Source organism: Narcine bancroftii, chromosome 1 (assembly GCF_036971445.1).
Source record: "Narcine bancroftii isolate sNarBan1 chromosome 1, sNarBan1.hap1, whole genome shotgun sequence".
In the NCBI taxonomy this organism is placed as follows: Eukaryota; Metazoa; Chordata; class Chondrichthyes; order Torpediniformes; family Narcinidae; genus Narcine; species Narcine bancroftii.
In genome coordinates this window covers 164,064,923-164,077,074 of record NC_091469.1, presented here as the reverse complement: position 1 = coordinate 164,077,074, position 12,152 = coordinate 164,064,923, and the positions used below count along the sequence as shown (strand labels likewise).

Below are 12,152 nucleotides of genomic sequence, written 5' to 3'. Positions count from 1 at the left end.
TCAAACTTAATATAAAAAATTAGTAAAGTTAGTAACATTATCTATCAAAAATTCTTAAACAATAATCAATTCTTAAAAAAAAAATTGTAGCATGAAAAAAAAGATGAAAAAAAAACTTTCTCTATAGAGATAAACCTTCACCAAATATCAACTAACTTCACATCTATCATCATATTAGTCACATAAACCACCATCTTAAAACAAAATTCAAACCTCATTAAGCATTGTACAATTCAATTTTAGTACTCTTCCACCATTTTTCCCTTTTACTCTTGAATAGTTATCCAATAAAAGCTCCAGTACCACATTTAAATATCCCCAATCATTACGTTAAAATTCAAATATCCAAATAATAAAAACACATCTACAACGAAATCTATATCTTCAACAAATGGAGCATAAACCACAAACAAAATTCAAGCCTCATTAAGAATTGTACAATTCAATTTATAACTTTCACCATTTTAGTTCTATAACTAAAATAGCAAAATAATATACACCAGAATTACCACTCCTTTCACCTTAAAGTTAAAGAAAAAATATTAAAAAAAACTTATCCATCCATTCATATTTAAATTTCAGATATTCCTTATCTACTGAATAAACTTTACAAAAAAAACCACATCAATTTTTAATTTTTTAAACAATCAAATACTTTCTTATGCTTTTTTTTTATATTAAACAAAAAAAACCCTTCACTCTTTAATCTAATAATACAAAAAAAAAGGAAAAAAAAATGGGTAGGAGGTTAAAAATACCCCCTCCCGTCTAAACCGCGCAATGCGGTAACTCCCCCAAAAAAATGGGTGTGAGATAACTCACACGTAGCAGATGACTTTCAGGAAATAGTGCCTATCCAGTTCTCTCCCCCAACTCTCACTTCATCTTAAACTAACATCATCATTATTTAATATCCCTTTTTTTTAAAAAAAGCATTAGAAAAAAAAAAGGACAACTCTTCTTTTAATCAGCTCCAACTGCCGAGTCACCATTACAACCATTCCTTCTTGGAGCACGACTCTTTTCTTCCATCTCTTGTCTCCTTGGAGATCGCGGCGGACTATGTCTCTGTTGAAACTGAGTAATTGGCAGCTCTTGAGCAAATGCTATAGCTTCCTTTGGAGAATCAAAGAACTTTGGTTGGCAACCATCTTGGAAAACCTTCAAAACAGCTGGATATCTAAAGGTTGCCTTGTAACCTTTCTTCCACAACAACTCTTTAGCAGGATTGAATTCCCATCATTGGAACATAACTTCTTGACTCAAATCCGCATAGAAGAAAACTCGATTATTTTGAATCATCAAGGGTGATTTTCTCTGTTGTGCATTTCTAATAGCCACTCGTAAAATTATTTCTCTGTCGTAATAATTCAAGCAACGAACCAGAACAGGTCTTGGACTTTGACCTGAAATAGGTCTTCTACGCAAGGCTCTGTGAGCACATTCCAGTATTATACCTTCCGGGAAATGTTCTTGACCCAGCACCTGCGGAATCCATTCAGTAAAACATTTTCTTGGGTCTGGTCCCTCCATACCTTCCGGCAAACCAATAATCTTTATATTGTTCCATCTGGATTGGTTTTCCAAATAATCAATCTTTTTCACCAAATTTTTATTTTGAGTTTGTAAGTCTTCGACCATTTTGGTCACATCAAAAACTTGATCCCATATTTCGTCTATATCTTCTTCACACGAATTAAATTTATCTCTCACTTCAAGCTTAAAAGCTCCAAACTCAGCCATCTGTTGAGAATGTATTTTCACCAGAGTATTAAACCTAGTACCAAGTTCAGTCATAATCTTGGATAATCCCTGCATTGTATAAGATAATTTAGATTCAAGATTCACAAAAATCTTTTCAATTGGAAGAGATTTTGGCTCAACAGATTCCTGCTTCTTCTGCATAACCAAAGGATCTTCTGTTCCTTCCTTCATTCTGGTTGCCTTCCTTGTAGTATGAGTGCATGTGGAAACCCCAGCCACAGCCTCTCCAGCAATAACTGGAGGACGCTGGCTGGAGTTTTCCCCAGTCCATAATGTATTAAGTTCTCCCAGTACATCAAGTTGTATAGGTTCTTTTATCTCAAGAGATGCAGTTTGCAGCGCCACCTCTACAGTTGACAAATGTCTTTGAGTAACTCTTTGTTCTAAAGGCTGTTTGGCGCCCTCTTTAGGGGGCTCTACCAATGTAACATAGAGCTCTACATCCGAACACTGTACCTCTCTCCTGGGATCCATTTCATGCTGAGTCCCGGTGTCTTTCCTGTAAGTAGGCTCCAAAACTTGAACTTTTGGAAAATGTAGTTTTTTGATGATCTGTTGTCGTTTTTTTTTTTTTGCTTTTTTCCACCAATTGTACCATCATAAGTTAAATTAACAGCACTGAAATTATCTAAACTTTTAAAGAATTTTAACAGGCATTTCTAGACAAAACAATAAGATAGAGTCAGGAGAGGACTGGAAGGCTCGTCTGATCCTTACGCCATCTTGCCACGCCCCCCCCCCCCCAATCCATTCATTCTAGATCCTTTCACATTTCCTCAAAATTGGCCTTTCTCCAATTTAGAATCTCAACTCGGCCCAGACCATATATAACCATATAACCATATACAGCAAAGAACAGGCCAGTTTGGCCCTACAAGTCCATGCCAGAACAAATCCCCACCCTCCTAGTCCAACTGACCAGCACCTGGTCCATACCCCTCCAATCCTCTCCCCTCCATGTAATTATCCAGTCTTTCCTTAAATGTAAATAACGTCCCTGCTTCAACAACCTCCACCGGAAGCTTATTCTACATCCCAACCACCCTTCGTGTGAAGAATTTTCTCCTCATGTTCCCCTTATAATTTTCCCCCTTCAATCTCAAACCATGGCCTCTGGTTTGAATATCCCCCACTCTTAATTGAAAAAGCCTATTCACGTTGACTCTCTCTGTCCCTTTTAAAATCTCAAACACCTCCATCAAATCCCCCCTCAATCTTCTACGCTTCTAAGCCCCAAGCTGCTCAACCATTCCCTGTAACTCAAACACTGACATCCTGTCAACATTCTCGTGAACCTTGTCTGCACTCTCTCTATTTTGTTTATATTCTTCCTATAATTTGGTGACCAAAACTGTACACAGTATTCCAAACTTGGCCTCACCAATGCTTTGTACAATTTCATCATAACCTCCCTACTCTTGAATTCAATACTCCGATTTATGAAGGCCAACATTCCATCACTCCTAAATCCTTTTGTTGCTCTGCACTCCTCAATAGCCTACCATTTAATGCATATGACCTATTTAGATTTGCCTTTCCAAAATGTAACACCTCACACTTATCTGTATTAAATTCCATCAGCCATTTCTCAGCCCACACCTCCAGCCTTCCTAAATCACCTTTTAATCTACGGTAATCTTCCTCACTGTCCACAACACCACCAATCTTTGTGTCATCTGCAAACTTGCTTATCCAATTCTCTACCCCTACATCCAGATCATTAATATATATAACAAACAATAGTGGACCGAGGACCGATCCCTGAGGAACTCCACTAGTCACCGGCCTCCAATTGGACAAACAATTTTCTACCAGTACTCTCTGACACCTCCCATCCAACCACTGCTGAATCCATTTCATTACCTCCTTACTTATACCTAATGCCTCCACCTTTTTTCTTTACCTTCTGTGGGGAATTTTGTCAAAAGCTTTACTAAAGTCTAAATAGACAATATCCACAGCCTTCCCTTCATCAATCTTTTTTGTAACCCCCTCGAAAAACTCTATAAGGTTTGTTAAGCATGATCTACCCCTGACAAAACCATGCTGACTACTACCTATCAATCCCTGTTCTTCCAAATATTTGTAAATGCCATCCCTCAGAACACCTTCCATCAACTTGCCCACCACAGACGTCAGACTCACAGGTCTATAATTTCCAGGCTTACATTTGGACCCTTTCTTAAACAGCAGAACCACATGTGCCTCCCTCCAATCCTCTGGCACTACCCCCATGACCAGTGACATCCTAAATATCTCTGTTAATGGCCTCCCTGAGTGTCCCTGGGAATATTTTGTCTGGACCCAGAGATTTGTCCACCTTTATCTTTTTTAAAACTGCCATCACTACCTCCTCGGTTATCCTTATATGATTCATGACCTACCACTATTTTTCTTTACTTCAACTGGTACAATATTTTTTTCCCTAGTGAATACCGAGGAAAATAAATCATTTAAAATTTCCCCCATCTCCTCTGACTTCTCACTCAGCCTACCCTCGTTATCTACAAGAGGTCCAATTTAATCCCTCACTAATCTTTTACTTTTAATGTACTTATAGAAACCCTTTGGATTTATTGTTACTCTGTCTGCCAAAGCCTTTCCTGATTGACCTCATGTCGCACTCAATACTCCCCAAATCCATTCTTATTCCTTCGAAATTTCCATTTCTCCAATCCAAAACCTCAACTTTAGGCCCTTCTTTGCTCTTCCCTAAAACTACCCTAAAACTAATAGAGTTGGGATCACTACCCAATTTGTTCTTCAACATTAACTTCAAACACCTGACCTATCTTGTTCCCTAACAGGAGATCCAATATTACACTGTCCCGAGTCGGTTCCTCTACGTATTGATTAAGAAAACTGTCTTGTACACATTTGACAAACTCTAGCCCATCCAGCCCTCTAACTGTATGGGTATCCCAATCAATGTGAGGGAAGTTAAAATCTCCCATGATCACTTCTTCCTTCTTTGGCTTGGCTTTGCGGACACGTCAGCTGTAGGCTCATTTGTGGCTGACAAGTCCGACACGGTTGCAGCGGTTGCAAGGGAAAATTGGTTGGTTGGGGTTGGGTGTTGGGGTTTTCCTCCTTTGTCTTTTGTCAGTGAGGTAGGCTCTGCGGTCTTCTTCAAAGGAGGTTGCTGCCCGCCGAACTGTGAGGCACCAAGATGCACAGTTTGAGGCGATATCAGCCAACTGGCGGTGGTCAATGTGGCAGGCACCAAGAGATTTCTTTAGGCAGACCTTGTACCTCTTCTTTGGTGCACCTCTGTCTCGGTGGCCAGTGGAGAGCTCGCCATATAACACAATCTTGGGAAGGCGATGGACCTCCATTCTGGAGACGTGACCTACCCAGCGCAGTTTGATCTTCAGCAGTGTGGATTCGATGCTGTCGGCCTCTGCCATCTTGAGTACTTCGATGTTGGTGATGAAGTTGCTCCAATGAAGGTTGAGGATGGAGCCGAGACAACGCTGGTGGAAGCGTTCTAGGAGCTGTAGGTGATGCCGGTAGAGGACCCATGATTCGGAGCTGAACAGGAGTGTGGGTATGACAATGGCTCTGTATACGCTAATCTTTGTGAGTTTTTTCAGTTGGTTGTTTTTCCAGACTCTTTTGTGTAGTCTTCCAAAGGCGCTATTTGCCTTGGCGAGTCTGTTGTCTATCTCGTTGTCGATCTTTGCATCCGATGAAATGGTGCAGCTGAGATAGGTAAACTGGTTGAGCATTTTGAGTTTTGTGTGCCTGATGGAGATGTGGGGGGGCTGGTAGTCATGGTGGGGAGCTGGCTGATGGAGGACCTCAGATTTCTTCAGGCTGACTTCCAGGCCAAACATTTTGGCAGTTTCCACAAAACACGACATCAAGCTCTGAAGAGCTGGCTCTGAATGGGCAACTAAAGCGGCATCTTCTGCAAAGAATAGTTCATGGACAAGTTGCAATTGTGTCTTGGTGTGAGCTTGCTGGCACCTCAGATTGAAGAGACTGCCATCCGTGCGGTACCGGATGTAAACAGCGTCTTCATTGTTGAGGTCTTTCATGGCTTGTTTCAGCATCATGCTGAAGAAAATTGAAAAGAGGGTTGGTGCGAGAACACAGCCTTGCTTCACGCCATTGTTAATGGAGGAGGGTTCAGAGAGCTCATTGCTGTATCTGACCCGGCCTTGTTGGCACGTGGCGCGGGCACAAATCCTGAGATCACCACCCTGGAGATCCTGTCTTTCAACCTAGCGCCCAACTCCCTGAACTCTCCCTGCAGGACCTCCTCACCCTCCCTAAGTTATGTTTATTACACATATATTCTATCTCTTTACAAATTTGTTCTTCCAATTTTCTTGGTCCTTTTGGTTTAACCTATCCTTCTCCATAATTAACTGGAACCTAATGGCATGTAGCTGACCATGTACAACCCATTGACTCTTAACAGCAATTTTCACATCATCTTTTCCCTCCTCCACTCCTCTATCTGCTCTGGCCCTCTGGTTCCCCTCCCCCTCCAAATCTAGTTTAAACCCACTGGAGCAGCACGAGCAAACCTTCCCACAAGGATATAGGTCCCCTCCAGTTCAGGTGTAAATCGTCCCGTTGGAGCAGGTCCCACCTTCCCTGGAAGAACCCAATGATCCAGAAACCTGAAGCCCTCCCTCCTGCACCAGGTCTTTAGCCACGTGTTGAGCTGCATCATCCTCCCATTTCTCCCCTCACTGGCACATGGCGCGGGCACAAATCCTGAGATCACCACCCTGGAGATCCTGTCCTTCAACCTAGCGCCCAACTCAGTGAACGCTCCCTGCAGGACCTCCTCACCCTCCCTACCCACATTATTGGTCCCTACATGGATAATGTCATCTGGTAGCCCACCCTCCCTCCTGAGAACTGGGAGAACTTGATCTGAGATATCTCGGACCCTGGCACCAGGGAGGCAACGTATCATCCTGGATAATCGATCTCTTCCATAAAACCTCTTATCTACAACCCCCATAGGTTTTGGTGAGTGGGAGGAAACCAGAGCACCCGGACGAGACCCACTCAGACACAGGAAGAACATGCAACCAATGGAGCAGCACGAGCAAACCTTCCTGCAAGGATATTAGTCCCCCTTCAGTTTAGATGCAAGCCATCCTGTGGGGCTGCAGGGTCGGTGTAGCGGTTCACGCAGCAGTGACCAAGGCTCGAAACCGGTGCTGTCTGTAAGGACTTTGTACATTTTCCCCAGGGGCTCCGATTTCCTCCCACCCTTCAAAATGTACTTGGGTTGTAGGTTAATTGGGTGTAGATCGGGCGGCACGGACTCGGGCCGAAATGGCCTGTTACCGTGCTGTATGTGTCTAAAAATTCTAAAAAAAAATCTGTCCCTCAGCTCGCCTCTTCTCCTCCCTTCCCTTAGCTCCACGACCAGACTCCGTGCCAGAAACCTGGTCTCAGTGGCTTGTCTCTGGTAGGTCGATTCCCCCCACAACAATATCCAAAATGGTATACTTGTTACAGGGGTGCCTGCCCTGCCTGCCTGTCACCCATGGACCCTCCTCCTTCTTTCTCGGTCTGATAGTGAGGGGAGATTTGATAGAGAGATGTTAAGTGTGAGGGACATAGACAAAAAAATGCAAGCAGCCTTTTTCCACTAAGTTTGGGTGAGACAATTCCATGGGTGCTCCAAGTCATCCATACAGCACTAAAGGAAGACCTACCAGCCTCATCCACTGAGATGGTGTATGGCTTCCAATTTACCATCCCCGGGGACAATTCACTTCAACCTCCCCAGCCCGCAGTCCAGCACCCTAGACGTCCTCAAGAGGGTGAGGATGCAAGCGGGTAAATAGGCACCCCCACCACCTTCCCGACACAGCTCTCCGCCCTGCCACATCCCTGTGGACATACAGTTCACCGATTACATCTTTGGGCGGAGAGGACAGCAAGGAACACCCCTACAGTGCTCCTATGAAGGCCCATTAGTAGCGCAGTGAGTGCAACGCTGTTTCAACACCAGCGATCAGGACAGGAGCACGAATCTGGTGGTCTCTGTTCTCCCCCGTGTCTGCACAGGTTTCCTCCCATCTTGCAATAGGTCAATTGGATGTCATTGGGTGGTACGGGCTCGTGGGTCAGAAGGCCCTGTTATTGTGTTGTCTGTCTGAAAGAAACTAAAGAACTTAGGTTAAGGTGTTTGGGGGGGGTGGGGGGAACTTCTTCACACAGGGAGTGGGACAAGCTGCCAGCTGAAGTGGTGAACGTGGGCTCCGTTTAGACACTTACGAAGCGTTTGGATACGTACATGGATGGGAAGGGTATGCAAGCCATTGGGACTCAGCAAAAAAATTGTTTGGCACAGTCTACATGGGCTGAAGGGCCTGTTTCTGTTCTGTCATTTTCGATGGTCACAGGGAGAACATGAACCGGGAAGGCAAAGGCTTGTGGTACAAGTACAGATGCCTGACCTTTTATCTGGGATTGTCGGGACTGGACATCTGCTGATATTCAGAATCTTCTGGATTTCGAAATTATTTTGATTTCCATCCCTTTAAAACCACCCACCTGAGTCACGCTGCCATCTCTCCCCCTCACCCACACAAGTCACATTGCCGTCTCTACCCTCTCTCCCGCCCGAGTTCTGTTGCCGTTTCTCCCCCCTCGCCCACCTGTATTGTATTGCTGTCTTTCCCCCGTCACCCACCCGAATCACGCTGCCATCTCCCCCCCCCCCCTTCGCCAGGCTAAGTTGCACTGTTGTCTCTTCCCCCTCGCCCGTTAGAGTCGTGCTGCTTTCTCTCTCTCCCACCTCGCTCACCCAAGTCACACTGTCATCTCTCCCCCCTTGCCCGCTCGAGTCACACTGCCATCTCTCCCCCCCCGCCCACCCTAGTCACGCTGCCATCTTTCTTCCTCACCCACCTGAGTCACGCTGCCATTTTCTCTCCCCACCCCCTCACCCACCCTCTTGCCCGCCCGCTCCCCGATGTGCTGCCCTCTCTCTCCTCCCTCCCCCACCCCCCATTGTTATACCAATGCCAGGGGAACGAGCCCCTTCTCAGTTCCCCTGCGCTGTGCTGGTACAGCAGTTTCAGCTGGATAGGGGATTATGGGTAGCGATGACGGCCATTGAGCTGCTGCCACTGGACCGGCTTCAGTATTTGACGATTTGGATGCTTTTATAAAGTAGCAGAATGACATGGGATATTCCAGCATGAGTTGAGTGAGGATCATGTTCAATGGGTAGGGTCCTTATAAAGTAAAGATACCACTAATTAGTGACGCGGAACACAACAGGATACACGAAAGCTGACCGAGGGTCACATTGGTCCTGTCTGGCACCAAACTCCATCTTAGATTGCAGATTTTTGGAATTCCAGATAAAAGGTTAGGCACCTCTACATAGTTCCCTGAAATTAGAGACACAAACAGACAGGGTGGCATAGAAGGCCATTAGCATGATGCTTGCCTTCAGTCAGGGCACTATGTACAGGAGCAGGGACATCAAGGTCCTGCTGTACATCCTGCTTGTACAGATTATACTTTCCCCTATGGAGATCTCAATGATCCACAAACCTGCACCCCTGTCCCTGCACTAACCCTTTGCCCACCCATTCATCCACCACAGCTTCCTATTCCTACCCTCACTGGCGTGTGGCACAGGCAGCAATCCCAAGATGACCACCATCGAGGTCCTGCTCTTCAACTTCCTTTCTCATTCCTTATGATCACCCTTCAAGACCTCCTCCCTACTCCTGCCTTCGTCATTGGTACCGACGTGGACCGTGACATCTGGCTGCTCAACCTGCTTCTCAAGAAACCGATGGACTGGAAGCTGAGAGTGTTGGGCTTGAGGGAGGAGGTTGAGGAGATGGATGTGAGGTGATAGGCTTGGGAATTTGGAAATGGGGCAGGAATGAAGATGTGGGATGAATTTTGCAGGAGGTGAGAACACATGGTAAAGGGTTCAGTGGGGAAGGTTCAGGGGGTGAGCAACCCCAGTTCTGGCATTGATCTGAGTTCTGCAGGCAGCAGCTACAGCTCCCTGCTCAGCTGCTGGGGCTGAGATCCATCACAATCTGGCTGCCACCTTCAACCTGCTGCCATTGCTGGACTGCCCTGTGGAAAAACCATGTACACCACACTTCCCTTCATCACTCGGGGCACTGAGTATAAAAATTGGGACGTCATGTTGCAACCATGACTTGGGTTATAACACAAAAATCTGCAGACACGGTGGTTTTTAAAAAGTTTTATTTACAGTTACAGTATGGGGAAAATGCGAGGCTTTCGCCAGGGGGCAGAAGAGATTTACCAGGATGTTGCCTGGATTAAAGGGCATGAACCTTTTATCTGGAAGCATCATAGGCTGAGTGGAATTTTGATAGAATTTGACAAAATTAGGAGAAGCAGACAGAATCCTTCTCCCAGGGTGGGAATGTCAAACAATAGAGGGTATAAGTTTAAGGTGAGAGGGGAAAGTTGGGGAAAAGAGTGGTTGGTGTCTGGAAGACACCACCAGGGGAGGCACAGGAAGCGGTTATGAGGGGAACATTTAAGAGGCATTTTGAAAGACAGGGAATGGAAGGATTTGGAGCACATGCATTAGTCTGATGTGGTCAGTATAGACAGAGGGCTGAAGGGCCTGTTCCTGTACTGTCCTGTTTGATGAGGCTGGACGTTTCTGCTGCACTGACAAAGGGTGTCATCTTTCAGACCAAGGAAGGAAAGTTGTATCTCAGCCACTTTACACAACCTCAAGATGCCTCACAGCCAAACGGAGAGTATTACAACCGAGCCAGTAGTACTGTGGGAGGACATAAGATCCATCATGGTCAGTGGGGTGTGGTAATATGTTTCCTCCATTGTATATAGTTATTGAGGACTACTGTATAGATGGAGCTGGCCCACCCACTGATGACTCATACTCTATGACTCCTCCCCCCGTGGTCCTGGGCCATAAAGGTCGAGCCACCTCTCCCTTCTCTCCATTCCTATACCTGGATCCAAGCCAGCAAGGTTCTTCTGTATATTAAAGCCTATCATTCCCTCAGTCTTGTCTCTGTGGTTACTGGTGGTGCCTACCATGGAGCAATGGGCCTGTCCCTCTGCTGTAGTGTTACATGAAGCTCTGTCTGCACCTCTTTCCAGTCAAGGGCAGGGCCCGACCCAGAGACTTTGCAGCATCCTCTCTCCTCACTGCTCTGCTGGTGAGAACTTCCTGTCTCTGAGTAGTACAGAAATACTGGATGTCCCCAAAACCAAGGAGCTGATTGTGCACTTCAGGAAGGGAGAACCAGTGAACATTTGAGGATCAGAGGTGGAAGAGAATGATCAAATTTAAATTCATGGGAGTCACTGTCTTGGAGGATCTCCCAGTCTAAATCCACCATCTGATGTGTCTGGTCTAAATTCCAGATGCTGTGACTGAGAAGCTTTCTGGGGTACTTACCCCAGGCCAAGTTGGGACACCTCCTTCTCCACCACCTCAGGACATGGCTCCAAAGGATGGGAATCTCCCTGGAAGTGGTGAGTATCGGTGTAGAACATAGAACACTAGAGCACAGCACAGGCCCTTCAGCCCTCAATGTTAACCTGACCCATATATTTCTTTAAAAAAATGTTCGAAACCCTCCCTACCCCATAACCTTCGATCATTCTTCCATCCAGGTGTCTGTCCATGAGTCTCTTAAATGCACCTAATGTTACAGCCTCCACCACCATCCCTGGCAAGGCATTCTAGGCCCCATAATTCTCTGCATAAAAAAAGCCTTACCCAGATATCTCCCCTAAACTTCCCTCCCTTAATTTTATACAGATGTCCTCCAGTGTTTGCCATGCCTACCCTGGGAAACAGATGCTGCCTGTCCACCCTATCTATGCCTCTCATAATCTTGTAGACCTCCATTAAGTCTCCTCTCATCCTTCTACGCTCCAAAGAGAAAAGATCCAGTTCTTCTAACCTTGCGCCATAAGACTTATTTTCCAATCCAGGCAACATCCTGGTGAATCTCCTCTGCACCCTCTCCACAGCTTCCACATCTTTCCTATAATGAGGTGACCAGAACTGAACACAATTCTCCAAATGTGGTCTCACCAGAGATTTGTGGAGTTGTAACATGACATCTCTTGAACTCAATCCCTTTATTAATGAATCCCAGCATCCCATAGGCCTTCTTAACTGTTCTATCAACCTGTGTGGCGATCTTGAGGGTTGCAGGGATTTGGACCCTAAAGTCTTTCTGTTCATCCACTCTCCTCAGTAACCAACCATTAACCACGTACTCAGCCTTCTGGTTTGTCCTTCCAAAATGCATCACCTCATACTTATCTGAATTTAACTCCATCTGCCATGTTTCCACCCAATTCTGCATCCTGTCTATATTCTTCTGTAACCTTTGACAACTTTCAGCTCCATCCAC

General features: G+C 45.5%; 1 protein-coding gene across 4 annotated transcripts in view; it reads left to right on the top strand.

Annotated features, from left to right (window-relative positions):
* spef2 (sperm flagellar 2) overlaps window positions 1–12,152 on the top strand; it is a 167,971-nt gene that overhangs the window by 46,021 nt on the left and 109,798 nt on the right. For all 4 annotated transcript variants that reach the window (XM_069884246.1, XM_069884256.1, XM_069884239.1 and 1 more), the window contains exon 8: window positions 11,149–11,259. In XM_069884246.1, coding sequence (XP_069740347.1) covers window positions 11,149–11,259 — 111 coding nt within the window. The remainder of the gene's footprint in view (window positions 1–11,148; window positions 11,260–12,152) is intronic.